This window comes from Sciurus carolinensis, chromosome 2, assembly GCF_902686445.1.
Source record: "Sciurus carolinensis chromosome 2, mSciCar1.2, whole genome shotgun sequence".
NCBI lineage: Eukaryota > Metazoa > Chordata > Mammalia > Rodentia > Sciuridae > Sciurus > Sciurus carolinensis.
The window spans coordinates 81946690-81974660 of NC_062214.1; the positions used below are offsets into that span (position 1 = coordinate 81946690).

The window sequence follows — 27971 nt, forward strand, 5'->3', positions numbered from 1 at the left end:
CATCTGTCTCCCTCCTCCACCCAACAACCTTTGCTTCCCTCCTACCCCTCCAACCCCTAGGTCCCTGATCATGCAAAATGCAACAGCTCCAGCCTGCCCTGGCAATTACAGAGTAGCCAGGCTGCAGCTGCTGTCCTTGGTGCTGAAAATGCCCGCCTTCCGGCCTGCCTGCCTGCCTGCCTGCCTCTTGCCCCGCCCTGAGCCTTCTAGCTGGAGAGCACATGCTCTTAATTCAATTAGCTGGCCCTGAACCCTCCCCAGGGAGCCTGGAGCGGAAACTGACAAATTCTGTTTAACAAAGACATTTGTCCCCCGCCCCACCGGCTTTAGGCTCTGCTCTTCTGTATCCCGCTCATTAGGTATCTAACAAAGTGCGTCCCAAGAAATCTGCTTCCAATCGCTAGTAATTCAGGAGGCCTGATGCAATTTTCTTCCTGATAAGGGTGTCTCGCCCGCTGGCAAGCGCCATAATGAGTCCTGTGCTGCGGCTCCCCAATCAGTCACTGCTTTGTCATTTCCTGTGGCCGCAGTTGTAGGTTCTTATCTCTTCAGCTGTGGGCAAGGCTCAGACAACAGGCCCTTCAAGAGGGCTTGCTGCCTTCCCTGCACATAAGCCTCCTTTATGGTATCCTGCATGGTCTTGCAGCTGTGGTGGAGTTTGAGGCTGAGTTTGTCTTTCAGTCTACAAGGGTCCCGGTGTTAATCCTCACTGGGGCCATCATTTATTTCCCAGAAAATGGTGTCAGAGTGTTAATCCAAAAGCAAGTTGTGGGGTCAGAGGAGGGAAGCCACTGATAAAGATTTTTTAAAATTCTGTCAGGGGTCCTAGTATTAAACAGCCCTGCCTGTGGTCCAGTAGATGGACTGTGAGTTCACTCATTAGCCTGAAGCCTGCTCTTTCAGTATTTAATCTTTTCTCTTGAGTTTCCCCTATTCACATCTAGAGAGACTTTTATACAACATACAGGTCAGACCACATTCTACTCAAGGAACTTCCTTAGCGTCACAACACTTTTTGACAAAGTTCAAATCCTCTATCCTGTCATCCAGGCTCTCCACAATTTAGGTTACACCTAATCTCCAGTCTCACTGTTCACTTTAACCCCATATGTCCCATGGGCTCTAGTCACTGTCAAGCCTCCATGTCTTTGCACATGTAGGTCCCTTTGCCTGATGCACCTTTGCCTTATCAATTTCTAAGCCACTATTTGAGACAGTGTTCAAACCATACCTCTTTGTGATGCTTCCCCTAATATGTGTATGCTCAACTAGAACCTTCTTAGCAAGATGGTGGTGATAATCTGTTGGAATGCTTTACTGTAAGGCGTAGGTTAGAGATCTAATAAATGGTTAATGAACTCATGCATGAATGACCTTAGCTGTGACACATCTGGTTTGGCTGAAAGAGGTCTAGGTGAGGGTGGTCCACCTTTGGGATGGGGAGAATCACAAGGTCAGACCCACTTTGAGAAGTTTGGTCTAGAAGCCTATGCCCTGTCTCCCCATCTTTCTCTGCTCCTGCTTCTTCAGTCTATCAATTATGCATTGGCTTGTAAGGAGAGATGAGCTGGGGAAAGTCCAAATGTCCACCTTTTCAGACATCCCTTCATCCTGACTTAGTATGCTCTGCCTCTCAAAGGGAGTTGCAGACTCACATTCCCACAGCAACTGAGGTATGTGGCTGGTGATTAATGTGAGATTAACCTGCATCAGGTCTCCTGAATTACAATGACTGGAAACACTATGACTCTTTTTGTCCTGCCCTGGTCTGGGAAGCAGGGCTTATTTCTTTATCTCCTCCAAGCTCCCAGGGTACACTGGGAAGTTCAGCAAATCTGGCCTCTAGAGAAAGAATTGTCTCTTTCCCCTTTCTTCATTCTCTAAAAAATTGCTGTGAAGCCAAATGTGGTATTGGTGATGTTAATCTTCAGCACTTGACAAGGCCCCCTGATGTCCTTATGGATATGAAGCTGGTGGAGCAGCTGTCATGAAAGGCGAGTGCTGAGTGATGGATTATTGGGGCTCCAATGTCCCCCCCTCCTCCAGGAGCCCTGTCCTCATCCTTGATAAGTTCATCATGTTTGTCAGCAACTTGGGTGAACCGTGTTAAGAGCTCCCTTTACCAGTGACTGTAGGACACTGTCCTGGGCATGGATCCCCCTCATTCTGTTCTCACTGTATCCCTGGCCGGTTGGGATTACAACCTCTTTTACAGATAAGGAAATGAAGCGAAGAGTGACCAGAATAAAGTACAGGACCCAAGCCTAGGTCTGCGGGTGTGCATGCACACATTACAGCACTAAAAGTGTCCCCACATCATCACAGGTGACCTGGAGCTTGGGGTGGAGTGTGAGTGGGACTCTGAATGTGTTGTATGATAAAATCAGGGTCCAGAGTGACCTCAAGCCTAGAAGGTGGACTGAGATGAAGAAGGTGAAATACCTAAGAGAGGAGAAACTCTAAGTTCAAAGTACAGCAGTAGACATGCCAGGTGGATGGACTCCCATTTCCATATGGACTCTCACTGCCTTGGTAAGGATGAAGGTAAACAACAGACTGGCTACACCAAAGTGAAGAAATTGTTTAGAGAAAGGGGTGATGGTCCTTTTTACCCACCCATGCAGATTGGGTTCCATCATTTTGGGGAAAACTTTAAAAGGAATGCTGTCAAGGGGAGACAATGGGAAGGATGTAAATCAGAAATCAAGTGTAAGAAAGAGCAGCCATAGGAAGGAGGGTTGGTTCAGGATGGGGAGGATATAAAAAGTTTATAGGGGTTGGGATTGTGGTTCAGTGGTAGACTGCTTGCTTAGCATGGGTGAGGCACTGGGTTTGATCCTCAGCACTGCATAAAAATAAATAAATAAAATAAAGTATATTAAAAAATAATTGCTAAAAAAAAAAAGTGTGCAAACATCAGCAGGGTTGACATGGGCATGGGAACTGACTTCCCTGGAGATGGCCTCAGGAAGGAGAAGGTGGGTGGGGTAGGAAACCACAGGGACAGAGGCAAGAGGTTTGGAAGGAGCTGATAGAAGTAGGAGGGGGCTTCCTGGGAGGGAGGAAGGGAGGTCCCTGTTGGAGAAGTGAGTAAGGAGTATGGAAGGAATATTGAATTTCCTGTCTCTGAGGTGGGGAGCTTGGGAAGAGAGACATGATAACCAAGAGACTGTGGGGATGATATTGGCTTTAAGGCACAGAGCACCACAGGATGGGTTCAGGCTTTGTGAAAAGCATGTAGGAGTCTTTGATGGTGGGAGATGAGACCTGCCTCCATACCATGCATCCGTGACCCAAGGGCCAGGCTGGCCCTGGATAAGCACAAGCTGTTATTTCTCATTCCTCCAAACTGTACTTGGGTCCTTAGCTGGTGAGGAAAGGGCACATGTAAATGGGGTGGCAGGCCTCTTTACTTTGTTTTCTGCCTTGCAACCAGACAGTGAAAAGACAGAGTAGGGGACTTTGGGTAAGGAATGGAAGACAGGGGTGTTGGGAGATGGTGAGAGGGGAAGGGTCTCTTTCTCTGTATCCATCATCGTCTTATGATAGTGTTTCCAGAGCTAGAATCTTGGGGGTGGAAACAGAAACTTACAGAGGATACAGCCAATGGAGAAGAATATCATGCTATGGACACTGGACTTCAGGCAGCAATGTTTGTGTTTGTTGAAGAAGTGGAGGCAGTTTTATGTTGGGATTTCTCTAAGGACCAGCCTAAGGTCATCATATGTGGCTTTCAAAAAATCTCATGACAATTAATCAAAAGTCAGCATGATTCTGCCTGTCCCCTGCCCTCTCTTCCTACATTTGCTAAATAGCCACTTGTTCCCCACTCTGGGCTGGTCTCCAGAGAGGATTTTGTGACCAAGGCATCAGAATAGCCCTTTTCATGGCATCAGACTGCCCTACCCTTTCCCAATGAGGAAGAGAAGGAGATGGGGCTTACACCTGACTGTGGTGGCCATTGCTTCCCTCCAAGTGGGTAGCAGGCCTACTACTTCCTCTCCTCAAATGCATCCCCCCTGTGCCAAAATTCAAGGAAGCTAGGATTTTCAATTTTTTAGTGTCTTTTGGGCTGTATGTAGGTTAGGGGTGGGTGTAGCCTTGCCTCTACCTGATACCCTCTTCCTGGACAAGACGTTGAGTCCCAAATCCCAGCCCCAAGACAGGACATGTGATGAACACCCAGATGACCACATGTACTTGCCCCACCTCACAGGGAGGTGTGTTTCCAAGCAGAGGCAGGGATGGATCTGATGAGCACCCACTGTGTGCCCGGGGAAGCTGGCTAGTGTTTGCTGTACTTCAAAGAGGCTGGCCACAAGCTGGAGGGCACCCAGGATTCGGTGGGATCTTGAAACCAGTTCATTAAAAAGAGCCAGGCTGCTTAGCCTGGAGAAGTACAGCCTCTTGGGGGACCACATATACTCTTCAAAGAGAAGAGGCTGAGATCAGAGGGGGAAAGCAGGAAACCAAAGGTTGATTTGTGCATGTGTATGTGGAACGGCCATGGATTCTTGGAGCCTAAAGAACCTCTAAGGCTAACAGTCCAACTATGTGATAAAGAGAGGTTTTCTGCATACGTTTAGGTGTACATAGTCTAGTTTTTATGTATCTGTGTGTATTTATTCATGTACTTACCTGCATATACAACTCTAGCTTAAGGCAGATCACTCTAAGCAAAAAATTCTCATAGAGAAATCCCACTAGGGGTAAAAACAAACCCACCACCAATATACCACAGTCAAGCACAAAATCCCAAACCAGAGATCACCAACTCTTGCCATTCACAGTCTGTAGGCTCTGTTAGCTTATCAGTTCACAAACATACTTGATGGTTGATGATATGATCTGTGCAGGAGGCTTGCTGGGTGCACTGCAGCCCCAGAGGGCAGAGCCAGGAGCCTGGGACAGAGGGAGGGCTGGGAGGCATAGTGGGCTCCCTGTGAGGGGAACATTTCTGTCATGCAGTTTCAGTTACTGAATCATAGGATGGGTTGCTTCTGGAGGAAGTGGGCTTCCTGTCATGGCAGAGCATGGGGAGAGGGTGGAATGACCACCATGATGGGTGTGGCTAAGGATATTCCTGTCCAGGGTGGGGTGTTGAGAGAACCCTTTTCACTCTCTATTTGGAAACCCACCATGCTTTTGTTCTTAGAGCTCTGAGAAAGGGTGATGTGGAAATGATGGGTGTTGGAGGTCGTGCTCACCAAAATCAGAAGCAGAATAACCTGTGCCTGGATCTCCTGGATGTGGAGGCTCATAGGAAAAAAGATGGTGTCCTCAGGCTGGGGCCGTGTGCAAATAGAGCACACATATTCATTTCTCATGAAGCACTTCCTCTCTGTAGCCCATTTGACCCTGTGCAAACAGCTGAGCTGCCCTAAGATAGAGCTGTCAGCCACATGAACCAGGAGTCCCAAGAGGCCCCCTATCACAAGCCCCACTGTAGCTGAAGTGTCCACAAGACTCTAATATCTCCAGGTGGTGGCTTTTGGAGCTTTAGGCAGTGTTTGGTTTGAATGGTGGAAGAACTGACCATTCTGGTCTTAGCTGTACTTTTGCCTTTCCACAGATACAAGACAGAATGGAAACCAGGTGCCCTCCACCATGAAGTTGCAGGCAACACCTTAGTTGAACAATAGGTTGGAAGGAACAGGGTCTCTTTGTTATAGCAGCTTTGCTCATAACCTTACTTAGATATCTTACTCAGAGAATCCTCTCCAAGGACTCCCTATCATGTCACTTTGAGTTTTATCAGGTCACTTATCACTAGCTGATTCCTGCTTATGAATTTACTTGTTCAATGTTGGTTCCATATTCCCTGCTTTCTAAGGATGCAAGTTTTATAAAATGGGGGGATTTGGAGGGTTACGTTCAAGTAATATCTCTAAAACCCAGATGCATAGATGTTTGCAGTGGCATGGAAGACAATGATGGTTTGTAGTGAAGGTGATGGGGAGGCAGGGAGGGGGTCCCTCTAGACTTACCTGCAGTGCCACCTGGCCCCTTCATCAATCCTCAACACTCTCCTGCCTCTCCTTAAGGAGAATGTGCCAAAAGGGTTCAGACAAGAGCAGAGCCATGTACAAGGCGACTGAAGGTGAGCTTGAGGCAATTGGTTCCATGGCCACTGTTCTCTCTGCCCACTTCAGTCTATAAAGGCAGACAAAAGTCTTCTCGCCTTGCATAGTTCTTGGCATTTAGGGTTTCCTCATCAAATATGCACAGCATAAAAGAATGAATGAATGGGTGCCATGGCCACAAGAACCTTATGGGACACCCACCCACACTAGCACTTCATACTCAGTCCCCTAAATTGGTCTTCAACATTCAAGGGTCAAAGTGAGTCCTTATTGGCCAGTTTTCAGGTAACTTCACCAAGAAATACTTAATCTAAAAGGTGATTTAGCTTCTGTAGGTGCCAATGGGTGTGAAGATGTCTGTTGGTTTGCACACATGTGTGAGCAGGTACGTATGCATTAAATGTGTGCAACCTTGCAGATGTGTGTGTGTGTGTGTGTATGCATGTGTGCACATCTGTGCATATGTGACTATCTCCGTGTAGACTTTCAAATGTGACTGTATGAGACTGTGTATATGTGGAATTTGTGTGTATGAATTCTTGGCTGATGGAATGGAATTTCCGCTAGTACTATTTTCCTGGTACACACCCAATCTTGATCTCTTTTCTTTTCCTTTCCTCTTGGAAATCCATTACTAAAAGGGTTTTTTTACCCACTTCCAGGAGGAGGGGGCTGAGAGAAGGGGAAGCTAAAATCACAAGGCCTAGATCAAAACACTCAGCAGCTAAATGAATTCGGCAGCGTTTTCCCGCATGACTTGGAGGGATAATTTAGTGAGGCCGCCAGCTGGAAGGAAAGGGATTAATTCTGCACTTAGCACAGCTCTGGTGAATAATTCATCACTGGAGACCTTTGTGCCTAGCCCCTGGGCAATTGGGGAAGTGTCCTGCCCACCTGCCTGTTGCCTGCCCGGGTCCACCAGGCCCCTGACCAGAGGCACCAACACCCCTGTTAGTCCCAGGATGCATGTGCCCAGTGCAGGGAGCAGGAGGCAGAGGGAGATGAGGAAGGGGCTGGCGGTGGCCACTGGCAGATTCCAGACCCTGGGAAAAGCCCTGGAGGGCTGGGTTCCTATCTGAGAAATTTGTGACAATTTTCATATGCCCTTTCTTGGATTTTGCTTCTTCTGTGACCTCCCCCTTTGGTGCTTCTTGTTCTTGCACTAGGTTCGGTGGTGGTGGTAGTAGGGGTGCTCTCAGGGTGTAGCTAGCTAGCTCTCTCCCACTAGGTAATAGAGAACTCTTGAGAGGACAATGCTGAACACACGCAGCAGGGAGAGACTTGTGGGGAGATCCTTTTGGGCTGGTACCTTCCTAGAGGTACCCCTTCATATCCTATACCATGGACCTCCCCTTATTCTTCATGGCAAGGTCCCATTGCCCAGGGCTAAATACTACTTCAGAGCTGGCAACTACTTTTCTAAGCATGGGGAGTTAGTAGGAGTGGGTTAGCGTAGACATCAGCTCCTGAACATTTCCTGGGTTCCTGGTCAAACCACCCCCATCTCAGAACCACAGAGAGGAAAGAGAAAATTCTAGTAGGTGCCTGTCAGGTGCACTGTAGCCAGTGACTAGGATCCAAGCAGGACTGGGAGCCTGGGCATAGCTAGCTAGAGGAACAGCAGGCCATCCATCAGCAGGGCTGGGCCTCTGGTGCCTTTCCATTTGGACCAACCCTGCTGTGGTAGGCAGGATTCTCACAACAGACCCCCAAGATTCCATGCCATAATCCTTCCAACCTGCAGTATGGTCAGCTATGGTGCTTGTGATTCTGGTGCGTTATGCGACCCAGCTGACCCTAAAATAGGGACATGTCCAGAGGGCCTAACCTTATCACATCAGACCCTCTTAAGAGTACAGGATTTTCTCTGGCTGCCAGCAGAGAGGCAGTCAAAATTTTGAAGTGTCAGGGGCATTTGGAAATGGCTGCGGGCATCAAGATGGAGGGGCCACTATGAGGAGGAATATAGGTGATGTTCAGGAGCTGAGAGTCCCTAACTGACAGCCAGCAAGGAATCTGGGATGTCAGTCCAACACTGCAGGATTCTACAGCAACCCAAATGAGCTTGGAATCAGATTCTTCTCCAGAACCTCTGGAAGGAAATATGACCCTTTCAACATCTTGATTTCAGCCACACTGTGTGGAACTACCTACCTACAGAAGTGTCAGCTAGTAAGTGGGTGCTATTTTAAGCTGCTAATTTTGTGATACAGCAGAAACAAACTGATCCTAATTTACCCTTGTAGAACCTTGACCCCAGTGAAACAGGCTTGATTTGGTCTGGATCAGAGACTGGCTCCTAGGTCTAGGTGGCCCTCTGCACTAAGCATTCCTTTTCCTAACCTCAGCTTTTTCTCTGGTTTTCTGGTGCGTCAAATCACCCTCAGACATTCGCACCCCAATTGGCAGTTCCCTTCTCCCAGAAGTCTCTGGCCCCCTCGCCCTGAACAAGGCCAGCAATTGTGAAAGACGTTGGAACTCAAGGAGGAGTTACACATCTGCCAACCCTGTTGTTCCCTTGGCACACAACCTTACCTCAGAGGAAAGCAGTTGGAAGGAGAGATCCACTGTGGGGGCCTCACCACTTATGGTTTTCAGGTTGGTGTCCTGGGGAGGAAAAGGGAGCAGTCAGTCCACTCTGGCCAGGGCAGCCTCAGGCCTCTGCTCTGCCCACTGTTCTGCATTTCCTAGGAAGGTGTTTGTAGGGGTTGAGGTCAGGACCTCTGCCTCTGCTCCCTCACCACCTCCATAGTGCCCTCTTGACTCCATAGAGACCTGAATGGTACCCTCCAGGTTCATCTCCTGGCAGAGTAGAAGTTCCTATTTGTTGATATCATCTATGTCAGCGTGGCCAAAAGTATTTTAGGGGAAAAGGTGGCATAGAAATAGATAATGTTGACAATAATAATATTATTTCTATTTTGAGAACATATTCTAAGTGCTTTGTGTATTTCCTGACAAAATCTCACAGCAATGCTATGAGAAAAGTACTATTACTATGTGCCCAAGTTATAGAGCAGGAAACTGAGGTATGGAGACTTTCAGCAATTTTCCCACAGTTGTGTAAGCTGGTAAGTGGTGGAACCAGAATTTGTACCCAGAAAGACATTCTGGTTGTAGAACCTGAGTTCTTGTCTCTCCTGTTATATAGAGATTGTGTCCCAGGCATGTTGATCCTATCTTAGAGATGAGGACTCCAAGGTCCAGAGAGGTAGAGTGATTTGCCTTAGGTTCCATGGAGAGGATGGGGCAAGACAGGATTCACACCCAGATCTGGCTGGGAACCTGAGCTCTTGTCACTGTCCCCAGGGGGCCTCCCTGTCCTTTTTCCCCAAAGGTGGTTTCTCTGTCTTGGTTCTTCAGCCCCAGAAACCAGACTGATCTTTGGTGTTGGGGAGATTCCCCCAGGGTTCAGCTTCACCACATTCTCCTGGAAGCTGTGTTGAGGTGGAGCAGACCTGCAGGGGAGGTGGGACCAGGTGGGGGGCCCTCTAGGGCAGGGGAACTCACAGTGATGGGGAGCCGCTCTATACGTAGCCCTTTCACGCCTTTCCCTGTCATCTTGCGGTACAAACGACTCTTTAGCGGCAACACGGAGACACCTAGGGGCTTGCCGAAGGTCCATGGTTCGCTGCCTTTCACTGTCGGGGAAAGACCAACTGGGGTTCCCACCAAAGACCCCACCCAGCTTCTCTCATCCCAGCTTGTGGGCCCACCTGCACCCCATCCTTTGATATGGAGATCTAGTTCTCCCATCCCCCGCCCACCTGCTCTCCTGCCTCTTGGTTTTCACCTACACATACATCCCCTTCTCTTCTGTCTTCAAGTCTTTGTGAATTCAAAGCCAACTCTAAACAGAGTCTGTGCCCTTGAGTATTTCTATAGATCATCCGTGTCTCTGTCCTTTGGGGGCTTTGATTCCAGAGTGTGGAAGTAAGACAATGGATCAACTGGTCTCTGAATCCTGTCTCCCCCATCCTCCCTGTGGGCTCTGAGAGCCATGAACTTGGGACTCCACCCCTGCCTCCTCACTGGTGGGTGCAGTAAAAGCCAGGAGGCTAGTATGGGACTAGGCCTATGTGTCCTGGCCTTGTCCCTACAGCTACCACCTGGACAGGGAATCCAGCCAGGCCCTCCTCTACTTGTCTGCCTGTACTGGGAGTCTGTCTTGGCACCTGGGAACCCTTAACCCATCTTTGCAGGAGGCAGAGACAGGTTGGCTCCAACACCCCTTCATACAAATACAGATCTCCTGGTGCAGGGTTGCTCTGCTGTGGGACCAGAGACACTTACCTGAAGAGGAAGAGTAGTACTCTAGCACCAAGGCTGCATTTTTGGAGAAGTTGGTGGCTCCATCTCGGCCTTGGAAGAGGAAGGACTGATTCCACAGGGGCAGCTCTGGAGGTCCCCCAGGCTTGGACAGCTGGAAAGAGAGGGTGGGAGCAGGTGTGGGGCCATAGCTTCTCCCAAGTTCAGACATCCGGTTGTGTGTGTGTCTATATATATATATGCCACAAATGACTGTCTCAATTTCAAAAGCAGCACATACTTATTGAATACATTTTAGAAAATACAATAAAATTAAAAGGAGCATAAAACCCCTATATTCCTACACGAAAGAAAACTGTTCATAAAACTGTGTTGGTTTTTGTTTTCTGGCCATATTTTGTACATACATTCCAGTAATTGCCATTCAGTATTCTTCCTTTCTCATTTACCATCAAAACCTAGGCATATCCGGAGTCATTAAGAAATTCTTTTTACCCGTGACTTTATCCTGTTATGCCCAAGTAGCCTATTTTCTCCCTCTCCTCACTTTTTTTTTGTAGTTATGCTGCACTAAAAGCTCTTTGCCTCATACCTCTGTATCCCAAATTATTTCCTTGGTTTAAATACCTAAAACAATTGCTGAGTTAAAGGGCATGCATATTTTTAAGGTGCTTGATTGGTGAACTGTTTTCCCAAAGTGTTGCATTAATGTTTATAATTGTGGCTAGAGGTAGCATTAAATGTGAAATTAAACATGATACCTATTCTTTGTCACCAGCCCCTCCCAGAAGGCTGTGGCAGAGCCTTGGTGTGTCTGTGATGTGGGCCGTCTGGTGCTGGGGCACTTGATGGCACACTAAGCCAGCAGCTGGAACATACACATGGGGACAACTTAGACAATGAAGCAAGATAGCATCGACTCCAATGCCCAAATAAGGAGCTACATGAGACATTCTGCGGGGGCCAGAGAAAATGCCCTGAAGGTCAAAGGACTAGAGATTGGGTAGGGTAAAGGGAGGGAGAAAGATCTGGGTGGGAAGGGGCACAAGCAATGAAATGTGGATGTGGCACTGAGTATGGAATGTGTGGAGAACTGGAATGGGGAAGGACCCTGGGGGAGGCCTGGCATCTGCAGAGACTGGAAGGTGGCGAGATAGGAGGCAGCCCTGTGGGGTCTCAGTGCAGGGAGGGGCTGTGGTCACCAGCACATGCTCTCTGAGTGGCTGCCTTGCCTCTGCCCCATCAGGGGCTGTCAGCAACAGGGGCAGCCACTCCCACCTCCTGCTCCCCTGTGGAAATTGGTCATGGCTAAAAACGGTCAGCACGCATGCTCCACTAACTCCAGTTGTTTTGCTGCAGGAAGGAGGAGTATCTTTATGGGTCCTGTCCCACTCTGTGGAGGTGGGGCCCTGATGCCTGTCACACCGATAGCTGGCTCTGGTATTCCCAAGCCCAGCTCAAGGCTCAGTTGTGCCTGCCCAGCCCCCAGGGAGATGGGTCGTGGCCAGTGCAGGGTCAGGGGGTAGTGACTGGGGTGATGGGAGTGGAGTAACCCTAAGATACTCAAGATGGAAGTTTAGGGATGGTCATTTGGCCACCAGGCTAAGCCAGAGAAGCTGGTTCTGGGTTCTGTGGAGCTTCAGAGTGATCTTTCGGGACTGATCCCCAAACCATGTCCCTTCCAGAGACACCCATTCTCCTGGGTACCAGAGAGGCATCCAGATGGCCTGGACCAGCTGCTAGGCATTAGGTCACTCAGGGAGGACCTGTGGCTCATCTCCCTGCTGCCCCATTCCTTGCCCCCACCCTGGAAGAGAGTTATTTAATGGATGCTAGCTGTCTGCTCTGGGACCTATTAATGTGTCTAAATGGGGTCTATAAAGCAAGAGGTGGTGAGTGGCTGCCCGCCTAATGAGGGACAGCCACTTCCCTGAATGGTATCCCAGGGTAAGTCCCCCAGGAAAGATCCCTTCAGACTAGAACTGGGGAGGGAGGGTCAGTCTCACTGTCTCTCTGACTGACACTCTCTCTCTTTCTCTCTCTCTCTCTCTCTGGTGTGTGTGTGTGTGTGTGACTCAAGGTTAAATATAACCTGCAGAGTCTGATGTCAGGGCCCTGGGAAGGCTGATGTATATGCTGGGTGGGGGAAGAGTGGGGGTAGACATTGCCTGCAGATGCTAATGGGAAAGGCCAGAGTGGGCTATAGAATTAAGGCATGTGATTAACCCTCAGATGTGATCTTTAGAAAAGCCATTAACCCCTGGGGCCACTGAGGCAGGCTTACCTTCCCTGGTGACAGAGCCTTTATTCCATGGGCCCATGTCCCCTCCTTCTATTTCTTCTGGGCCCACTCACCTACTGCTGCCTGCTCTGCCCAGGCATAGTGGGGGCCAACCTGGGAGAGTCACAGCAGGTAGCTGATGCTGGGGTGGGGCCTCCAGGGAGCTAGGCCCTTTGGACTCTGGGCCTGGGTCTGCGTCAACCTTGCTGTGTGACCTTCAATAAACCCCTTACCCTCTCTGGGACCTCTCTGAGAAGAAGCCTTATGATCCATACCTTGAAAGCTTACCGTGAAGTTGAAGGAGACAATGGACATTTTGCTATTAAGTGAAAGTTCAACTGAACCCAGTAAATGTTGACTGGGGGACATCTCCATGACAGACACATGTGGGTGCTGCAGGGAATATGGGGGAGCTAGAGCCAGACCTACCACCATCCAGAGATCACCACCTTCCAAGAAGATAGGGCTAAGTGAGCACATATGTACACATGTGTATGCGTGTACACACACACATACACACACACCCCTAGGATCCATGTAGAGGGTTGTGGATGTCTGAGGAGAAAGCCACACCTTCTGACCTGCGGGATGAGGGCAGGAAAGGAGCAGCACCTGGACTGAGAGGACAGTAGAGGTGGAGGCCGGAGGTGACAATGTAGAGAACAGCAAGTCCTCCTGTGGCACTGAGAGATGCCTGAGTGAATTGGAGCAATGAGCCAGGAGGCTGGAGGAGACAAGGGACTGTCTTAAGGGACCTGGCTAAGGAGGTCTTTGTTCTGTTGGTGATAGGGGTGAGGGATGCAAGGGAAGGACCCAGTCCCAGGCAGAAGATGCCCAGCCTGCTTCTCAGAAGGTAGATGGAAATGGCCTGGGGGGAGGTTGCTGCAATGGTCCAGGCAGGAGAGAAGACCAGCACTAGGGAGGAGTCTGTGGGGAGGGACAGGGCCCCTTGAGAGCCTGGGCCAAGACAGGAGGAGATGGTGTATGGTTCAGATGGATCTTTCAACCCTGCTTGTGTTTCAGCTCCTGAGAGCTCTGCACTAGCCCTGCAGGAGGCCAGGCAACAGGAGCTGCCTGCTGGATCCAGTGGGTGAATCTCAGAGCACCTAACCGCCCACCATCCCTGAACTCATCAAAGTTCCGGTTTTGCCGTTCTCACCAGGCTCTGAGAGCAGTGAAGGAGACACAGGTCCACCCATCTCATCACCATTCTCCTTCTCCTGGCAGGCAACACATCACCCTCTAATCCAGAAGTCTCCTTTATCCACACTTGTGCACATTGGTTACCAGCAAGGTAGAGCCACACCCTCCTCACTGATTGGCTCAGAGAAGTGCATATTACCCAATTCTGACCAATGAGAGGAGAGGGGAAGTCTGCTGAGGATTGGTGAAATTCTCAACCTGCCCAGCTGCCATGATGGGGGGTGACCTTCAGGAAGGGTGCTGAGCCTCTGGCCTTGAGTATTGCACAAAGAAAGGTTTCTCATAAAAACCACACTTAAGAAATTACCCTCTTTATCTGATCTTTGTTCTTATCTGAATGGGGTGCCTCAAACATCTTGCCCCAGGAGCATTTTGGGGTACTAAAAAGATTCCATGTCTTTTGAGAACAGCCAGTTCTGGCAGCATTCTATGTCAAGACTTCTTGCCACATGTGGCAATAAACATCCTAAATGTTTAGGTCCATCTGAGTTAAATTTTCTGTTACTGGAAGTCAAATGTAACAAGGACAATTGGGAGGCTGGCCTCAGAGGGAGCATTTGGCACTAAGGAAGGTATAGCTCTGAAGGGAACCGAATCCATTTAACTTGGCCCTGTGCTTGGTTGTTTCACCCTGATTATCCTTTAAGTTCTCCTAATAGCCCGATAAAATAGGAATGAGTAGGTCTGGAGGAACTGAGCATTTTGACAATGGTTACATAGCTATTAAGTCACAGAGCTGGGATCAAACCCAAGACTGCTGGACCCTCCAACCCCTGCCCATATTACTTCGGTAAGGTGGCAGCTGGTGAGAAACCACTGTACCCCGAGATATCAGAGAAGACAGGCTCTAGAAGTCACCTAGTCAAATCCCTACCCAATCAACTGTAGAGATGAGATTGAAGTTCAGAGGGGACAGGGCCGGAGATGTTGTCAACCTGGAGTCCAGGGCTGTTGATGGTGCCCCTCCCAGTAGGTGGCTAACCACTCCACCCCACCCCCTTGTAGCAGCTTGCTCCTGTTTGCTCACTGCCAGTACCTGGGCACTTCTGTGCAGGCTACCAGTGAGTTCTCAACCTGACCCAGCTGCCATGGTGCTGGGTGACCTTCAGCAAGTGTCCTAGATCCCTGACCTCAAGTCTTACACATAGAAAAGGCCTTGGGAAAGTCTCTATAGTGAGGGGCACCTCCCCCACTCAGGCTAGTTAGGCAGGGAGAGGGCCCAGGGATGGGAGGGGGCTCACTCATTAAAGCAGGCAGTGCCTCCCGCCTCTTGGGACAGCCTGCTGATTGGTTCATAATTTTCTGGGCAAATGCAGGGCCATGTGTGAGGTGACTCCGGGGAAATCAGGCCGAGGATTGGTTTGGGTTTGAAGCTTCTGTCCCCAGGGTCCCCCCTTTATCCCACTCCTCCCTGCCACCATCACTCTTGCCTGTGTCTGAGCCTTCTTCAAATGTCTTTGCCTTTAAATGAAGGCTGGGACTCCAAAGGGGTGTCTTGTTCTACTTTTGCCGTGCCAGATATAAGTGCTGGTGGATAGAAAAGAGGAGGGACTTCCAAGAACCCCTTTGTTCTCCTAGACAGGTTGGAACCATTGTGTAGGATAAGCTCCCACTGACGTGCATACCGGGAAAAGACCAACAGGGCCATTACCCAGGACCCAACCATTATCAATATACGCCAACATCCTCAACTTAGTGTGATGTGACACACAGCCCTCCTGTCCACCCCCAGCATGTACATATCCCGGGTATCTGTACCTCAAACTGTGTTCTTGCTGTTCTCAACCACCCTGTACCAACCCTCCCCATATCAAAAAGTCAAGATTGCTTTCCGGAATGCCCCTAGGCTTCACAACCTTCTCCTCTGATCAATTAAAACTTTTTTATTGTAGTAAAATATCCCTAACATAAAATTTACCATTTTAAGCAATTCAGTGGTGTTACATACATTCAGATTGTTGTGCAACCAGCACCACTATCTATTCTTAGAACTTTGTCATCACCCCAAACAGAAACTTGAACTCCCCCTTCTTCCTCCTCCCTAGCCCCAGGTAACCACTATTCTACTTTCATTCTCTGTGAATGTGCTGATTCTAGGAATCCCATATAAGTGAAATCATACAATATTTGTCCTTGTGTCTGCTTTGATTTTCGCAGTTCTGATTGTCCTTCCTGGTGATATTAGATGATAGATGCTCTGGGTTGATGTTTAATGTTTCCACATGTGTGACTCCTATCTTCACCAGACCAAGAGTTCCCTGACAGACAAGACCTGCCCTGGGTCTGTAGTGGTGTAGAGCAAACTCTCTTTCATCAGTCAACTGATGGCTGACTGAGTGAAGCAGTGAACATGTGGGTGAGTTACCAGAAGTAAGAACCAGTGAGAGGATGAAATGAGGGAAGGAACCATACCTGAGGGTACCCATTCTTGCTGACCGGAGGAACATCAAAGTTCATCACTGATTGGATAGGAAAGGAGAGTGGAATGATGTGCAGCCCTGTGGAGGTCGCGCTCTGTCTGGCCTGACTGTCCCTGGGGAGGCAAGGAGACAGGGGTTAGCACTCTTGGCCCTATCCTCAGCCTGGCAGCTGGAACTCCTTGTTGGACTCTGGATTGATGTGAGAGAGGTGTAGAGTGCAGTGGCCTGCCTCATTCAGGCTGGAATCTTGTGACATGACTGGAGGACCCTGGTCCTTCCAACAGCTAGCCTAAACTTTAGAAATGCTCATTTTTGTTAAGAGATGGGCTGCAGCTCCCAGGTTCCTTTACTGACTACTTGCTGAAGCTTTGGCCACATCTGGAAAGGTCAGCTTTCCCATCTTTAAAATGGATCTTGTGAACCAGGCACAGTGGAGCACACCTGTAATCCCAATGACTTGGAGGCGGAGGCAGAAGGATTGGAAGTATGAGGCTAGTGAGACCTCCAGCAGCTTACAAGACCCTTTAGTAAAAAAGTACTCCTGGATTCAATCCCCAGTATCAGAAACAAAAACCACCTCTTCTTCGGAAGATCTTGGATCTTGTCAGAATAACCCCTACCACCCCACCATGGGAACCCTGGTTTAGGCTTGAGGGGTATGGAGAGGTGTGTGTGTGTGTGTGTGTGTGTGTGTGTGTGTGTGTGTGTGTGAGAGAGAGAGAGAGAGAGAGAGAGAGAGAGAGAGACTGACTCTGAGTTTGTTGGGCATCGGGACATTAGTGCATCAGTCATCTTCATTCCTCCAACAAGCAAGAAGCGGGGCTCATAGGTCATAAACACTCCACAGGGGGTGCACATGAGTTAGGGGGTTCTCTTGGATCTTCAGAACCAATGGAAGTGACAAGGGGCAGAGATCTAACTCCCAGGAGAGATGCTGTCACAGAGAGTACATATTCACTGGGGAACCATGGTGTTCACTTGGCCAGCAGTTGTCAAACTAGCCTGAATCCCCTCCTGAGGACTGTGAATCCAGCAAACTCTAAAGGAGGTCTTGGGAAGGTGGGGACAAGTTGGGACGGGGGACCAGGGAGACTTCCAGGAGACTAAGAGAATTCCCAGGTAGGGCTAATGTCACAGATTTCCAAGATGGTCTTAGGTTGCCTCTTTCGGAGGCAGAGCCTGTGTCCTAGAACTAGAGTGGGAAAGGGAACTGTGGGGATGGAGGGTGTGAGCTGGGGAGGCAGGCTGGGAAGGGTAAAGGTCCCTTCTCATCCTCATACACTGGCTCCCTCCAGCTCCTCAGGCTCCATGCAGCCTCATCCCCATCCCCAGCTTGTCCCAGCTGCCTCTTTCCCAGAGGTCTGAAGTCTCTAGGGGAAAGAAAGACCTCTGCTGCAGGAAGCTCTCTGGGACCTCAGATCTGGGTATGGGAGGGGGTTTGGGGAGCTCTTGGGAGAGGGGAGGATTCTGGAGCTCCTGGAATCAGACTGTGGTGTCAGTGACAGCCTTTCCCCAACCTCTGTCCACTGCTCCCAGCTCCTTACCCATGCCACCCCTGGGCTTTGCTTACTTAAACTCCTTATAGTTGGGAACCACACGGGCAACCACTACCATGGGGTTGGGGTTGTTGACCATTGGCTCGTTGACTCCCCGGAGGAAGACCTGGAGGAGAGAGGAGGCAGGTGAAGCCCACGTGGCCTTCAGCCCTCCCACAGATACTGCCAGCCTGCCTGCTCTTCCTTCCCCAGCCATGGTCTGCCCCTTTCACCTGTTCTTCCCTGCTCCCTGCCTTACTTGGTTCTTGCTCTGCTCAGGGCCGCCCTGCTTCAGGAAGCAGCCTTCTCTGATGAAAGGTAAGTGCCCCCAGTTTCCTTAGGGCACTGCTGGGACTTAGTGAAATGTCTTACAGCAGGGGTCTTTGGGGACAAGATGTGACACAAGGGTCAGGGTCTGGGAGGAGTCAGGGGACTTGGGTTCTACCCTTGACTCCCCTGTGGCTCCTGGGACAGAATTAGGGTTAATTTAGGTGTTCTGGCTCCTCTTAGTTTCTGTCAATCAAAGGGGACAAAAAACCTTATCCAGGCTTGTTATGGGCTACACAGAATCTCTGACTAGATTTTCTGTGAGAGAACACCTTTTAAATGGAAAGTACCAACCCTAGGTCTGGTTTCTCCAACTACACTGAACTTCCCAAGGTCAGAGGTTACAGCCAGACCTCCTTGGATTCCCCTGGTGGCAGCTCAGCACAAGGTTTCCCTAGCTAGGGTTGATTTGGAAGGGAACATCAGCATTTCTGGACTACTCTCTTCATCAGATCCCAGATGTCACCCACCCACCACTGCCTGCCCATGATGATCTCTGTCCTCTGTCATCCCTTGGTGCTACTTTCCATGCTCTTGGTGGAAGGCAGCAGAGAAGAAATGGACAGTGTCCCTAGGGGACACTCCTCTTCTATTCCCATGCCCAATCTTCCCTTTCCCAGGCAAGTTGACATACTGTGGTAAAAACAGTCTTCTGAGAAATGTATGGGGTCTTCACGTCACTCCCTTGCTTCAGACCCTGCAGTGGCCTCCTTAGAACGCATTCCGTAGACTGTTTTTTGCATGCTGGGGACCAAACCCAGAGCCTCATGCTTGCTAGGCAAGCGCTCTATCACTGAGCTCAACCCCCAGTCTTCATTCCATAGTTCCTACCATGTTGCCAAGGCCTGCATGTGTTGGTCCGTTGGCCCTTCTGCCACTCTGCCAACTCCCAGTCCCCTTTTTGTTCCAGACTCTTTTCCTCACTCTTCAACATGTTCTTCCTGTTTCTGCCTCAGGGTTTTTGCATGTACTGATTCCTCTGCCTGGGCCCCCACCCCCGCAACTCATCACAGCTACTGCTTCTCCTTCTCCTCTAACTTATATGGTGCCACCTCTGAGCAGCCTTCTGGCCATTCTTGCTCAAGCAGCCCAACCATTCCCTCCCTTGGTCCCTGCATTCCTCTTCCACAGCACTCATTAGCTTGTGCTTATTCTTTTATGTTGTGTTTATTTTCTGTCTGTTTGACTGATGCCCAAGCTCCATATGGGCAAGAACCATCCCTGGCTCAGTCACTGATGCATTCCCAACTTTTAGCACAGTGCCTGGCACAGAGCAGGAGCTCAATATATGTTTGTAGTACAAATTAGTATCACATTGTTGAGGGAGGACAGAGAAGGGAGACGTTGCCTCTGTCTGAGTATGAAAGAGAAATACAGACACCTGGGAGTGGGGGAAGAGATAGGTATTGCAAGGGAGGGTCTGGGTCTTAGTTGGTCTTAGAGATGGTAGAATCCTAAGGAAGAAGAACAGGAAGGGGAAGGGGCTCTGGGCACAGCTGAGGCACCACACCTCAGGCAAACCTTGGGATGGGAAGAGGACTTCGCCAGGCCAATTCCAGCTGGATCACCTTGCCAGTCCCTGTTCCACTTTGTGCTCAGTTTCCCAACTTGTACACTGAGGAGTTGGACCATAATGTCCATGATCCTTCTTACTCTGACCTTCAATGGCCGGAGAGAGGATTGTTCTGGATCCTCTCCCTCAGCAGCCTCTCCTAAGGTCCCTCTGCCAGGACCCATCTCACCTGGTTACCAGCTAACTCCACACATGTATCAGCTGATAAGGGCTCAAAATAGTCCTGAGGGCCTTTCAGCTCTCATCAAGTCTCCCAGTGAATCTCTGAAGGTGTCATTTCACGGGAGAGCTGTAAGGCCCCATTGCTTACAGGACTCCAACAGGTGTAAGGGCTGAAGGGGGTGGTCTAAGGGCAGGGGGTAATTTCCACCTGTTCTGCACTGACTCTGGTCATGTGTGAATGAGACAGCTGCCCAAGTGCACCTGTCTGTGACAGCCTGGTGAGTAACAGAAGCCATTTCTTTTCCTGCTGTGCTCTCCAGTCTGCCATTAGAAGCAGACATCTGCTCATGCAGCCATTTCTGTCATACAGACAGGGAAAGTTCTGTGCTAAAGCAGGAGTGCTGAGGGCCAGAGAGGTCCACAAGTCAGAGGACTGGGGCTGGGGTGGGGCAGTCCCACAGTGCACCCTGCAGGTCCAAGTTTCTGCTGGTATCTTCTGGATGGGGTTCCCTCTCTGTGCTGTGCAACCTGGGGACTGCAAGGCCATATACTGCCACTCTTCCTTATTCTGTGTATGAGTGAGCAGCTGGCTGTCCTCAGGAAAGGGCAGGATAGAATAAAGGGGAGAGATGGGATGCCTGTTGGCTGTGGGGAAGCAGAGCTGTGGGTCAGGAGCGCTGGGTTCCTACACCAGACTCCATACACCCTTGGGTCTCCGTGTCCCCAGCTGTGACATAGAAATAGGGTTCAAGAATAGTTCTTGCCCTGCCAGGTTTACAGTGCTATAGGGGGCTGGGGAGATCCAACCAGCCATGCTGGGGTATGGGAAGACCACAGTTTGGGTCCTGTAAATGGTACCCAGACCACAGTGGATCTGAACCAGCTACTCAACGGGCAGTTTGAAGGCTGTGGGGAAGGGTAGAGGAGCCAGATCCCTGGACTATGTCTTTCTTGAGCATCAACTGTTCCTCCTGAAGCTGTAGAAGGGCCAAGGGGTGCAGGGTGATAGGTCAAGGGGCAGAGGCCAGGCCAAGCTGGACCCAGTCCTGGCCTGGCTAATGGAGGAGACTGTGTAAATAGTTGTTGACTGAATTAATGAGCAAATGAGCTCCTGGATACCTAATTGACAGACTAGCCAAACCCCAGCAAGAGTCAGAGAGACCCTAAGTTTTCGTTTGGGGCACTTAGGTCCTAGGTCAAGAGCTGCTACCTCAGCAGGGAAGGTTTAGACTGAAAACAGTCAGAGGCTATGGGCCAAGATGGGGCACACAGAGCTTCACCCCAACTTCCATGACATTTGGGGAAGAATGGCTGTGGGAGACTCCTGTCCTTTCTGCAGCATGGCCAGGCAGGGGACTATGAGGAGCGAAGCTCCCACTCAGCCCTCTTTCTCTCACTTCCAAGGGCAGTGGGGGAAGACTGACTAGGGCACCTTCATCCCAGATCAAGGTTTGACTTCATAAACTACTCTGGCTATTTTAGAAAGACCCAGTTGCTTTCTCCCTTCTTGATTTCTTCCCTGGACCCTTGTACTCCATTCTCTCAGTCCAGTCAGAGATGGTCAAGGGCAAGACTCAGGGCCCCTTCCCACCCCATCCACCACCCTAGAGGGCTACAGTTGGGTACCTCCAGAGCTGTGTGGTCATAGCCGACGTAGTGGGGGATAAAGCTGCTCTTCCGAACGATAGTGGCATACATTTGGGGCTCTGCAGTGTCCTGGCTGGATTTCTCAGGCTGAGTGGACTAAAGACAGGGTAGAGGAAGAAGACACACAAGGAGGAGACTATCTAAGGGGCAGAGGCTGGTCATAAATCCAGCCCTCTGCAGATGATCACTTGGCATTGCTCCACTGGGGCTCCAAGCTGATAATTAAAGCTCATGGTCCCTGTGAGCCCTTCCAAGGAAATCAATATAATAAATCTTTGCTCTCCATTTGGATATTTCATCACCCTCACAAAGACTCTGCTGCCTGCTCTCTTGGTAAAGATATGATAACAAGGCCTGGGCTGTAAGTGGATGGAGGGCCAGGGACCGGGTAATTCTCCCCAAACTAGAGCTGCTGGGTCTCCAAGGGGAGCCATTCATCTCTCTGGATCTTTGCTTTCCTGATGACCCTGTGCCTCATCCTGAAGGCCTGGGGTTGGGTTCTGTTGGGGCCTTCTGAAGATAAAGACCCCTGGGGCTATGATGAAGAGTTTCTTGAAAGGTCCTGGAAGGAGAGAGGAGCCTGGAGCGGTGGCACATGGTCTATAATCCCAGCAGCTCAGGAGACTGAGGTAGGAGGATCATGAGTTCAAGGTCCATCTCAGCAACTTAGCCAAGCCCTAAGCAACTCAGGGAGAACCTGTCTCTAAATAAAATATAACAAATGACTGGAGATATTGCTCAGTGGTTAAGTACCCCTGGGTTCAATCCCCAGTACAAAAATAAATAAATGAATAGGACAGAGGAGGGAGACTACCCAAACTGAGTGTCTCCAACGTACCTGGGACTTTACCCTTCATTGCACTGGACCCTCCAGATGACTGTGGCAGGAGGTATGCTGACAAAAAATGGGGCCTGGGGTTAACTGGCTTCCTATAGGTGTTCAGCTAATAAATATTGGACTTGGGACAGGAACCCCGACAATTTGGTCTCACATTTTTCTTTACTCTATCTCATGATAGAGGCCTGATGCTTCTGCTCATTGGTGGCCCAATGTCTTGCACATAGTAGGTGCCATAAATACTTGAGCAATGAAGGAGTAAATTCTCCCCTCCCCCAATTAACAATGGGTGAGAGCAGGGGAACTAACCTGGGAGGTCCAGGCTGGTGCTCAGTGGTAACCTAGAGGGATGCATTCCAGGGAATGCTTTATCTGCCACATGCCCCAACCTCTCCTGGGCCTTCCTCCTGCCAACACAACATGTGGAGACAGCACAGAAGGAACTGGCTTAAGAGGTTGCATGGCCTGGGCTCACCCTCAACTCTGCCACTTGCTTGCTTGCTCTGTAATCCAGGGTGAGAGGGTTCTCTTCCTGAGCCCCAGTCTCATGTAGGCAAAATGTAATTCACCTTGAGGACTAGATGGTGTGGGAAGCATCTAGCACAGGACCTGGAACATGGTAGGTACTCTGTAAACACTGTATTTCCTTGATTTTTAGATCCATTCCCTCTTTTGTTATATGTGAAATCTTCCATTCGTGTATTCACTTAATGTGGTAGTTGTTTTATGCAAACTGGGTTGTTTTATGGAGATGAATCCCCTCCCACACACACCCTTCTAGGATTGAAACTAGTAGTAGCTCTACCACTAAGATATATTCCCAGCCCTTTTTGATTTTGAGACAGGCTCTTGTCAAGTTGCCCAGGCTGGTTTTGAACTTGTAATTCTCTTGCCTCAGCCTCATGAGTAGCTGGGATTACAGGGGTATACCATCATGCCCTATGAAAATTTCAAATTCTTATGGGCATTATTTCTATCTATCTGCCAGGAGTGATATTTCTGAGTGCCATATGGTTCTAGGCTAGTCATACTGTGCAGTGAGCATGGGATGTCTAAGGTTGCTCTCAGATTATTCGAGGGCATCAAAGTCCTTCCCACCAGCTCTCCCCCTTTCTGGTCAGAGGTCAGGCCCAGAGGCCAGGGCTGTGACTTACATTTAGCTTAAAGTGGTAGGGGTGGAAGACACGCAAGTACTTAATGGGGATTTTGTAGGACAACAGCTCCTCTTTATTTTTGTTGTCCACCACCTTGAGGATCACATCTGGAAAGAAAAAAATTGAACACAGGGTCAAAACAGGGTTTAACAGGCCATCTTACCTCCCAGTAAGGTGAGAAAGTGAGGGGTGAGAGACATTGCCAAGAGCAGGAGCACATGCCACACAGAGGAACCATCCACATGTGTGGAACACATGTGCTCATAACTCCACAAGCACTGTCTGAGCCCCTGAACAGGGCCAATTCCCATGTCAGGTGCAGTTAGGACTCTAAAATGTGATTTCTCCTGTGGCCAATAAATTCCCAGCCCAGGGATGGACACACAAAACTAAACTGCACCCCCACAGCAACAGACACACAAGTGCACACAGAGATACACAGGCAAGTAGGAAGGCCCTTTCCATTGGACATAAACACTCCCAACCAGCTCCTGCAGGATGGAGAGGGGTCAACTTCCATTCAGGTGAGGAAACTCAATAAAGGAAAGTGGTCTGTTGAAGAAATCCTTTGATGCAACTATGAATAAAAGTCTACTCCAAGTAATTAAAAACTAGTCTCAACACTAAGAATAGGGCTCCACTTAGTAAACACCTTCCAAATAAGACCACATTTTTATCACTAAATGGCATGAACTTCAGGATGAACTTTAAGGAAAACACCAGTGTCCTGGGAATTACAGTGGTTCTGCTTATTGAGTACTTGTGTATACCAGACATTGAATGAGCACTCCTTGACCATTATTCCAACAAGTTCCCACCATGGTTTTGCCATCTCTGCTGTGAAAATGTGAACAATGAAGTACAGATGGGTTATATAACTGGGCCACTATCACACAACTAGAAAATGGATGATGGGGGAGGCTGGATTTGGTGACCCTTGAGGCATCTGGTCATTCTTGAAAGTCTGATTTGAGGAGAGAAAAGAAGGGAAAGGAACAAAGGAAGAGAAGAAGAGAGGAGAAATGAGAGAGGTGGAAGAGGGAGGAGATAAAGGAGAGATCTATAGAAAAATGGGAAAGGAAGGAAGGGTGGAGTAATGTGCCCAAGGGAGACCCTTGGGAACCTCTCTTCATGGGAAGGGGAAGTTTCAGCACCAAGGACAGCTGCTGGTCCTTGAAACAGCCAACACGAAGCCCAGTGCTAACCCCAAACTCAACAGCTGGGTTGCTTGGATTGGGATTGTGTCATTTGTATCAGAAGGAAATTGAGGGCTTTACCAACTGTTCTTCCTTTTTCATTCTTCCCCACAGCTACCCTGAACACACAGCGAGGGAAAGACACCAGCTAAGAGCTGGTGGGATTCATGCTCAAAGGAAAGGGGCTTTGAGATTGACTGAAGTGAGGGATTTAAAGCCAGATGACCTGGGTTCCATTACTAAGACACTGACTTGTTCTGTGACCCTTAGTGAGTCACTTAACCTCTCTGAGCTTTGTGGACCTGCTCTGAAAAATGCTCATACTTGAAAGAGAGAGAGGAAGGAAGGAAGGAAGGAAGGAAAGAAGGAAGGGAGGGAGGGAGGGAGGGAGGGAGGGAGGAAGGGAGGGAAGGAAGAAATGAAAAAAGAAGTCTTGTCCCTTCCTTGGGATTGCTGAGGGAGAAGAATGTGTTTTAAGTTACACAATTCTGTGCAAATGTTCCTTATGACTATTTTCCTGCTTGTTAACCAACTGCAGCTCTCCACACACTCATCCAGCCCTGGGCAGAACTCAGCTGGGGGATTCCAGTGCTCTGGATCAAGGCCACAGTAGCTGTGTAGGTGGCGGCTCCTTCTGCCCACTCCCTTGGGACCATGAGTTCCTGGATCTGGTTGGGACTTGCTAAGATCAAGCAGGAGACAAGTACCCTGCCTTTCCCATGCAATCATCTCTGGAGCTCCAGTTAGGCAGCTGGCAGATGAGCTATAACTTGGGGGAGTGGACAGCCATTCCTCCCTTCTCCTGTCCGCATGCTACAAGCACGCTTCATCAGCTTCCTTTCTGGGCATTGCGCCCTTCCGGCCTCCCACTGCTCCCTTTGTGCAGCCAGAGGCCCTTTCTGACACCCGCCTGCTTTGGCCCTGACCCAGGGTCTGCAACTCCCCCTTTGCTTTTCATTAACACATCCTTGAGCTACCTCCCACCCTCCTCCTGCCTCTTGGCCTGGCCCCCATCTCCCCCACCCCCACCACATGCATCACCACAGCAACCGGGTTCCAACAAGCTACTTCAATCTGCAAAGAGGTGCCTGCCAATATTCCCTGCCTGCCCGTGCTGCCTTCTCACCCTCCATCCCTCTCGTGTTTAGTCCTGCCGGCTTCTCTGCTGCACAGATGAACCCCAAGGACACCGACCTCATCACATCCTTCCCTCTCTCACCCCAGATGTTACAGCCCAGGACAGGATCCAGCCCAGGTCCACACACCACGACCCCTGACTTCCTGCATGCACATGCATGTGTGCCTGTGCTCAAGTGCACACACACACACACACACACACACACATACACACACAAAATACACATGCACTGCTAGAGGCACACAGATCACACTACTGCAGCCAGATACACCCATGCAAACACACATACAAGACTCGCAGACATGCCTGCCTACAGGCACAGAGATAGCACATATTCACACACACAATACCATTCACACGAACACACGAGCCAGCATGTAGGCATCCACAGAAACATGCGCACTCAGGCACACACAGGCAGCTGCATGAAATCCTCAGCCAATTTTCCTCTTTTTTTATGTTGTCTCAAACCATCCCCACAGTTTCATGTATCCCTTTACAGGCAGGAAAAAATTCTCTGAATGGACCTCAATTTGCCTCCTCCCATCTCACGGGATCCTCCCTGCCCATTCCCTCTTCCTCTCCCACAGTCTCTGGCAGTGGCTCTTGGCCTCTGTGAGGTGAAAAGGAACTCTAAGATTTTGAGGGGAGAGGGCCACCTACAAGAAGTCAGCCTGAGGGTCTTCTGACTGTATGAGACCAGGGAGGCAGCCGGGCCCTTGCCATCTGTGCTGCCAGTGCCCCACAGCTCCTGCACCAGCCAGCCAGTACTCCTGTGTGCCCAGTCAAGCTCTCGACCAGGCTAGATGTTAGATGGGCCACAGCATGAAAGACACAAGTGTGCAAATGTGTGCATTTACACCCGTACCTGGAGGTTCAGTCCGACACCCAGAGATGAATAGGCAGGGATAAGTGTCCATTCTAGGGACATGAATAAAAACTAAATCTTGGTGGTGAGGCATGCCTGTAATACCAGCTACTGGGGAGGTGGAGGCAGGAGATGGTAAATTCGAGGCCAGCCTGGGCAACTTAGTGAAACCCTGTCTTGAAATAAAAAGGGCTGGGGATGCAGCTCAGTGGTAGAGCACCTCTGGGTTTAATCTCCAGTACAAAATAAACAAAAAGCAAAAGAACAACAACAACAAAAACATAAATGGAAGCAGCTAGAACACAGGAGCTCCAGTGAGAACATGTAGTGCTGGATCCAATACTGAATCCTAGACTCTCTGCTGAGTACTTGAACTTGAGCCAGTTATTCAAATTCCCTGAACCTCAGTGTTCTCTTCTAAGCAATGGGAGCATCACGGTTCCTCCTGGGAGGTGGTGACTCCAATGATCAATGCACGGGGACATGCCAGGAAGCTGTAATGTGCCATTTCAGTGGGAGACAGCAGTAATAACAACCATGAAAATAATAACAACAGTCATAAAAAAGATAAGCTTGCATTCGTTTATGTGGAACAAGTCATTTTTCCAGCAGGCTGGGGAGATGAGGCGTGACGGTATTATGATTTTTTTTTTTTTTAAATGCTTTTAACTGAGCCCAGGGAGGCGGTTCAGGTGGCCTCCAGCTGTGCTGAGTGGAGAACCCGCTTCTGCCTTCCACGGCTGGTGGGTATGTTCACAGCCCCTCCCCCCACACCAGCCCACCCAGCCCCCAGCCTCACCTTCTTGCCCTGAATTCTCGGCTTGGGTTTCCACTTTCACTGTGTCCCCCCAGATGGGGGATCTGGTGGGCTCTGAGGTCACTGAGGTGACTGCTTTGGAGCTCTGTCTGTCAGCTTCTTTAGATGTGGTTTCCCTGGGGAGAGAGGGACAGAGTGAATCCGGGAGGCATTTTGCCTGCTACATGCCTGCCCCAGGATTCCACTGTCCATAAATCTGGGTGAAAGGTGGACAAAACTTGGAGAGGTCCTCCAAACTCTACATATAGACATTCATGTCATCCTTCATCCCTGGCCCAGTGGACGCCAGGCTTTCCCCCTTGACTACCCTGCCTGCTCTGGGGTCACACCATCTACTGGCCACTGCTGTGGCCTTCACTTAGACTAAGCCACCAGCCACCATGTTGATCAGACTTCCTGAGTGTTCCTAGGGAAGGTCCCCTCTAGGTGTCTGTGTGCATGACCCTCTTCCTGACCTGAT

General features: G+C 49.7%; 1 protein-coding gene across 4 annotated transcripts in view; it reads right to left on the reverse strand.

The window, feature by feature from the left end:
- Ccdc33 (coiled-coil domain containing 33) overlaps window positions 1-27971 on the reverse strand; it is a 102634-nt gene that overhangs the window by 37101 nt on the left and 37562 nt on the right. For all 4 annotated transcript variants that reach the window (XM_047541015.1, XM_047541013.1, XM_047541014.1 and 1 more), the window contains exons 4-11: window positions 27494-27627; window positions 23493-23599; window positions 21480-21596; window positions 17827-17918; window positions 16249-16369; window positions 10377-10506; window positions 9594-9724; window positions 8619-8690 (exon numbers count right to left, since the gene is read on the reverse strand). In XM_047541015.1, the coding sequence (XP_047396971.1) occupies window positions 8619-8690; window positions 9594-9724; window positions 10377-10506; window positions 16249-16369; window positions 17827-17918; window positions 21480-21596; window positions 23493-23599; window positions 27494-27627 (904 nt within the window). The remainder of the gene's footprint in view (window positions 1-8618; window positions 8691-9593; window positions 9725-10376; window positions 10507-16248; window positions 16370-17826; window positions 17919-21479; window positions 21597-23492; window positions 23600-27493; window positions 27628-27971) is intronic.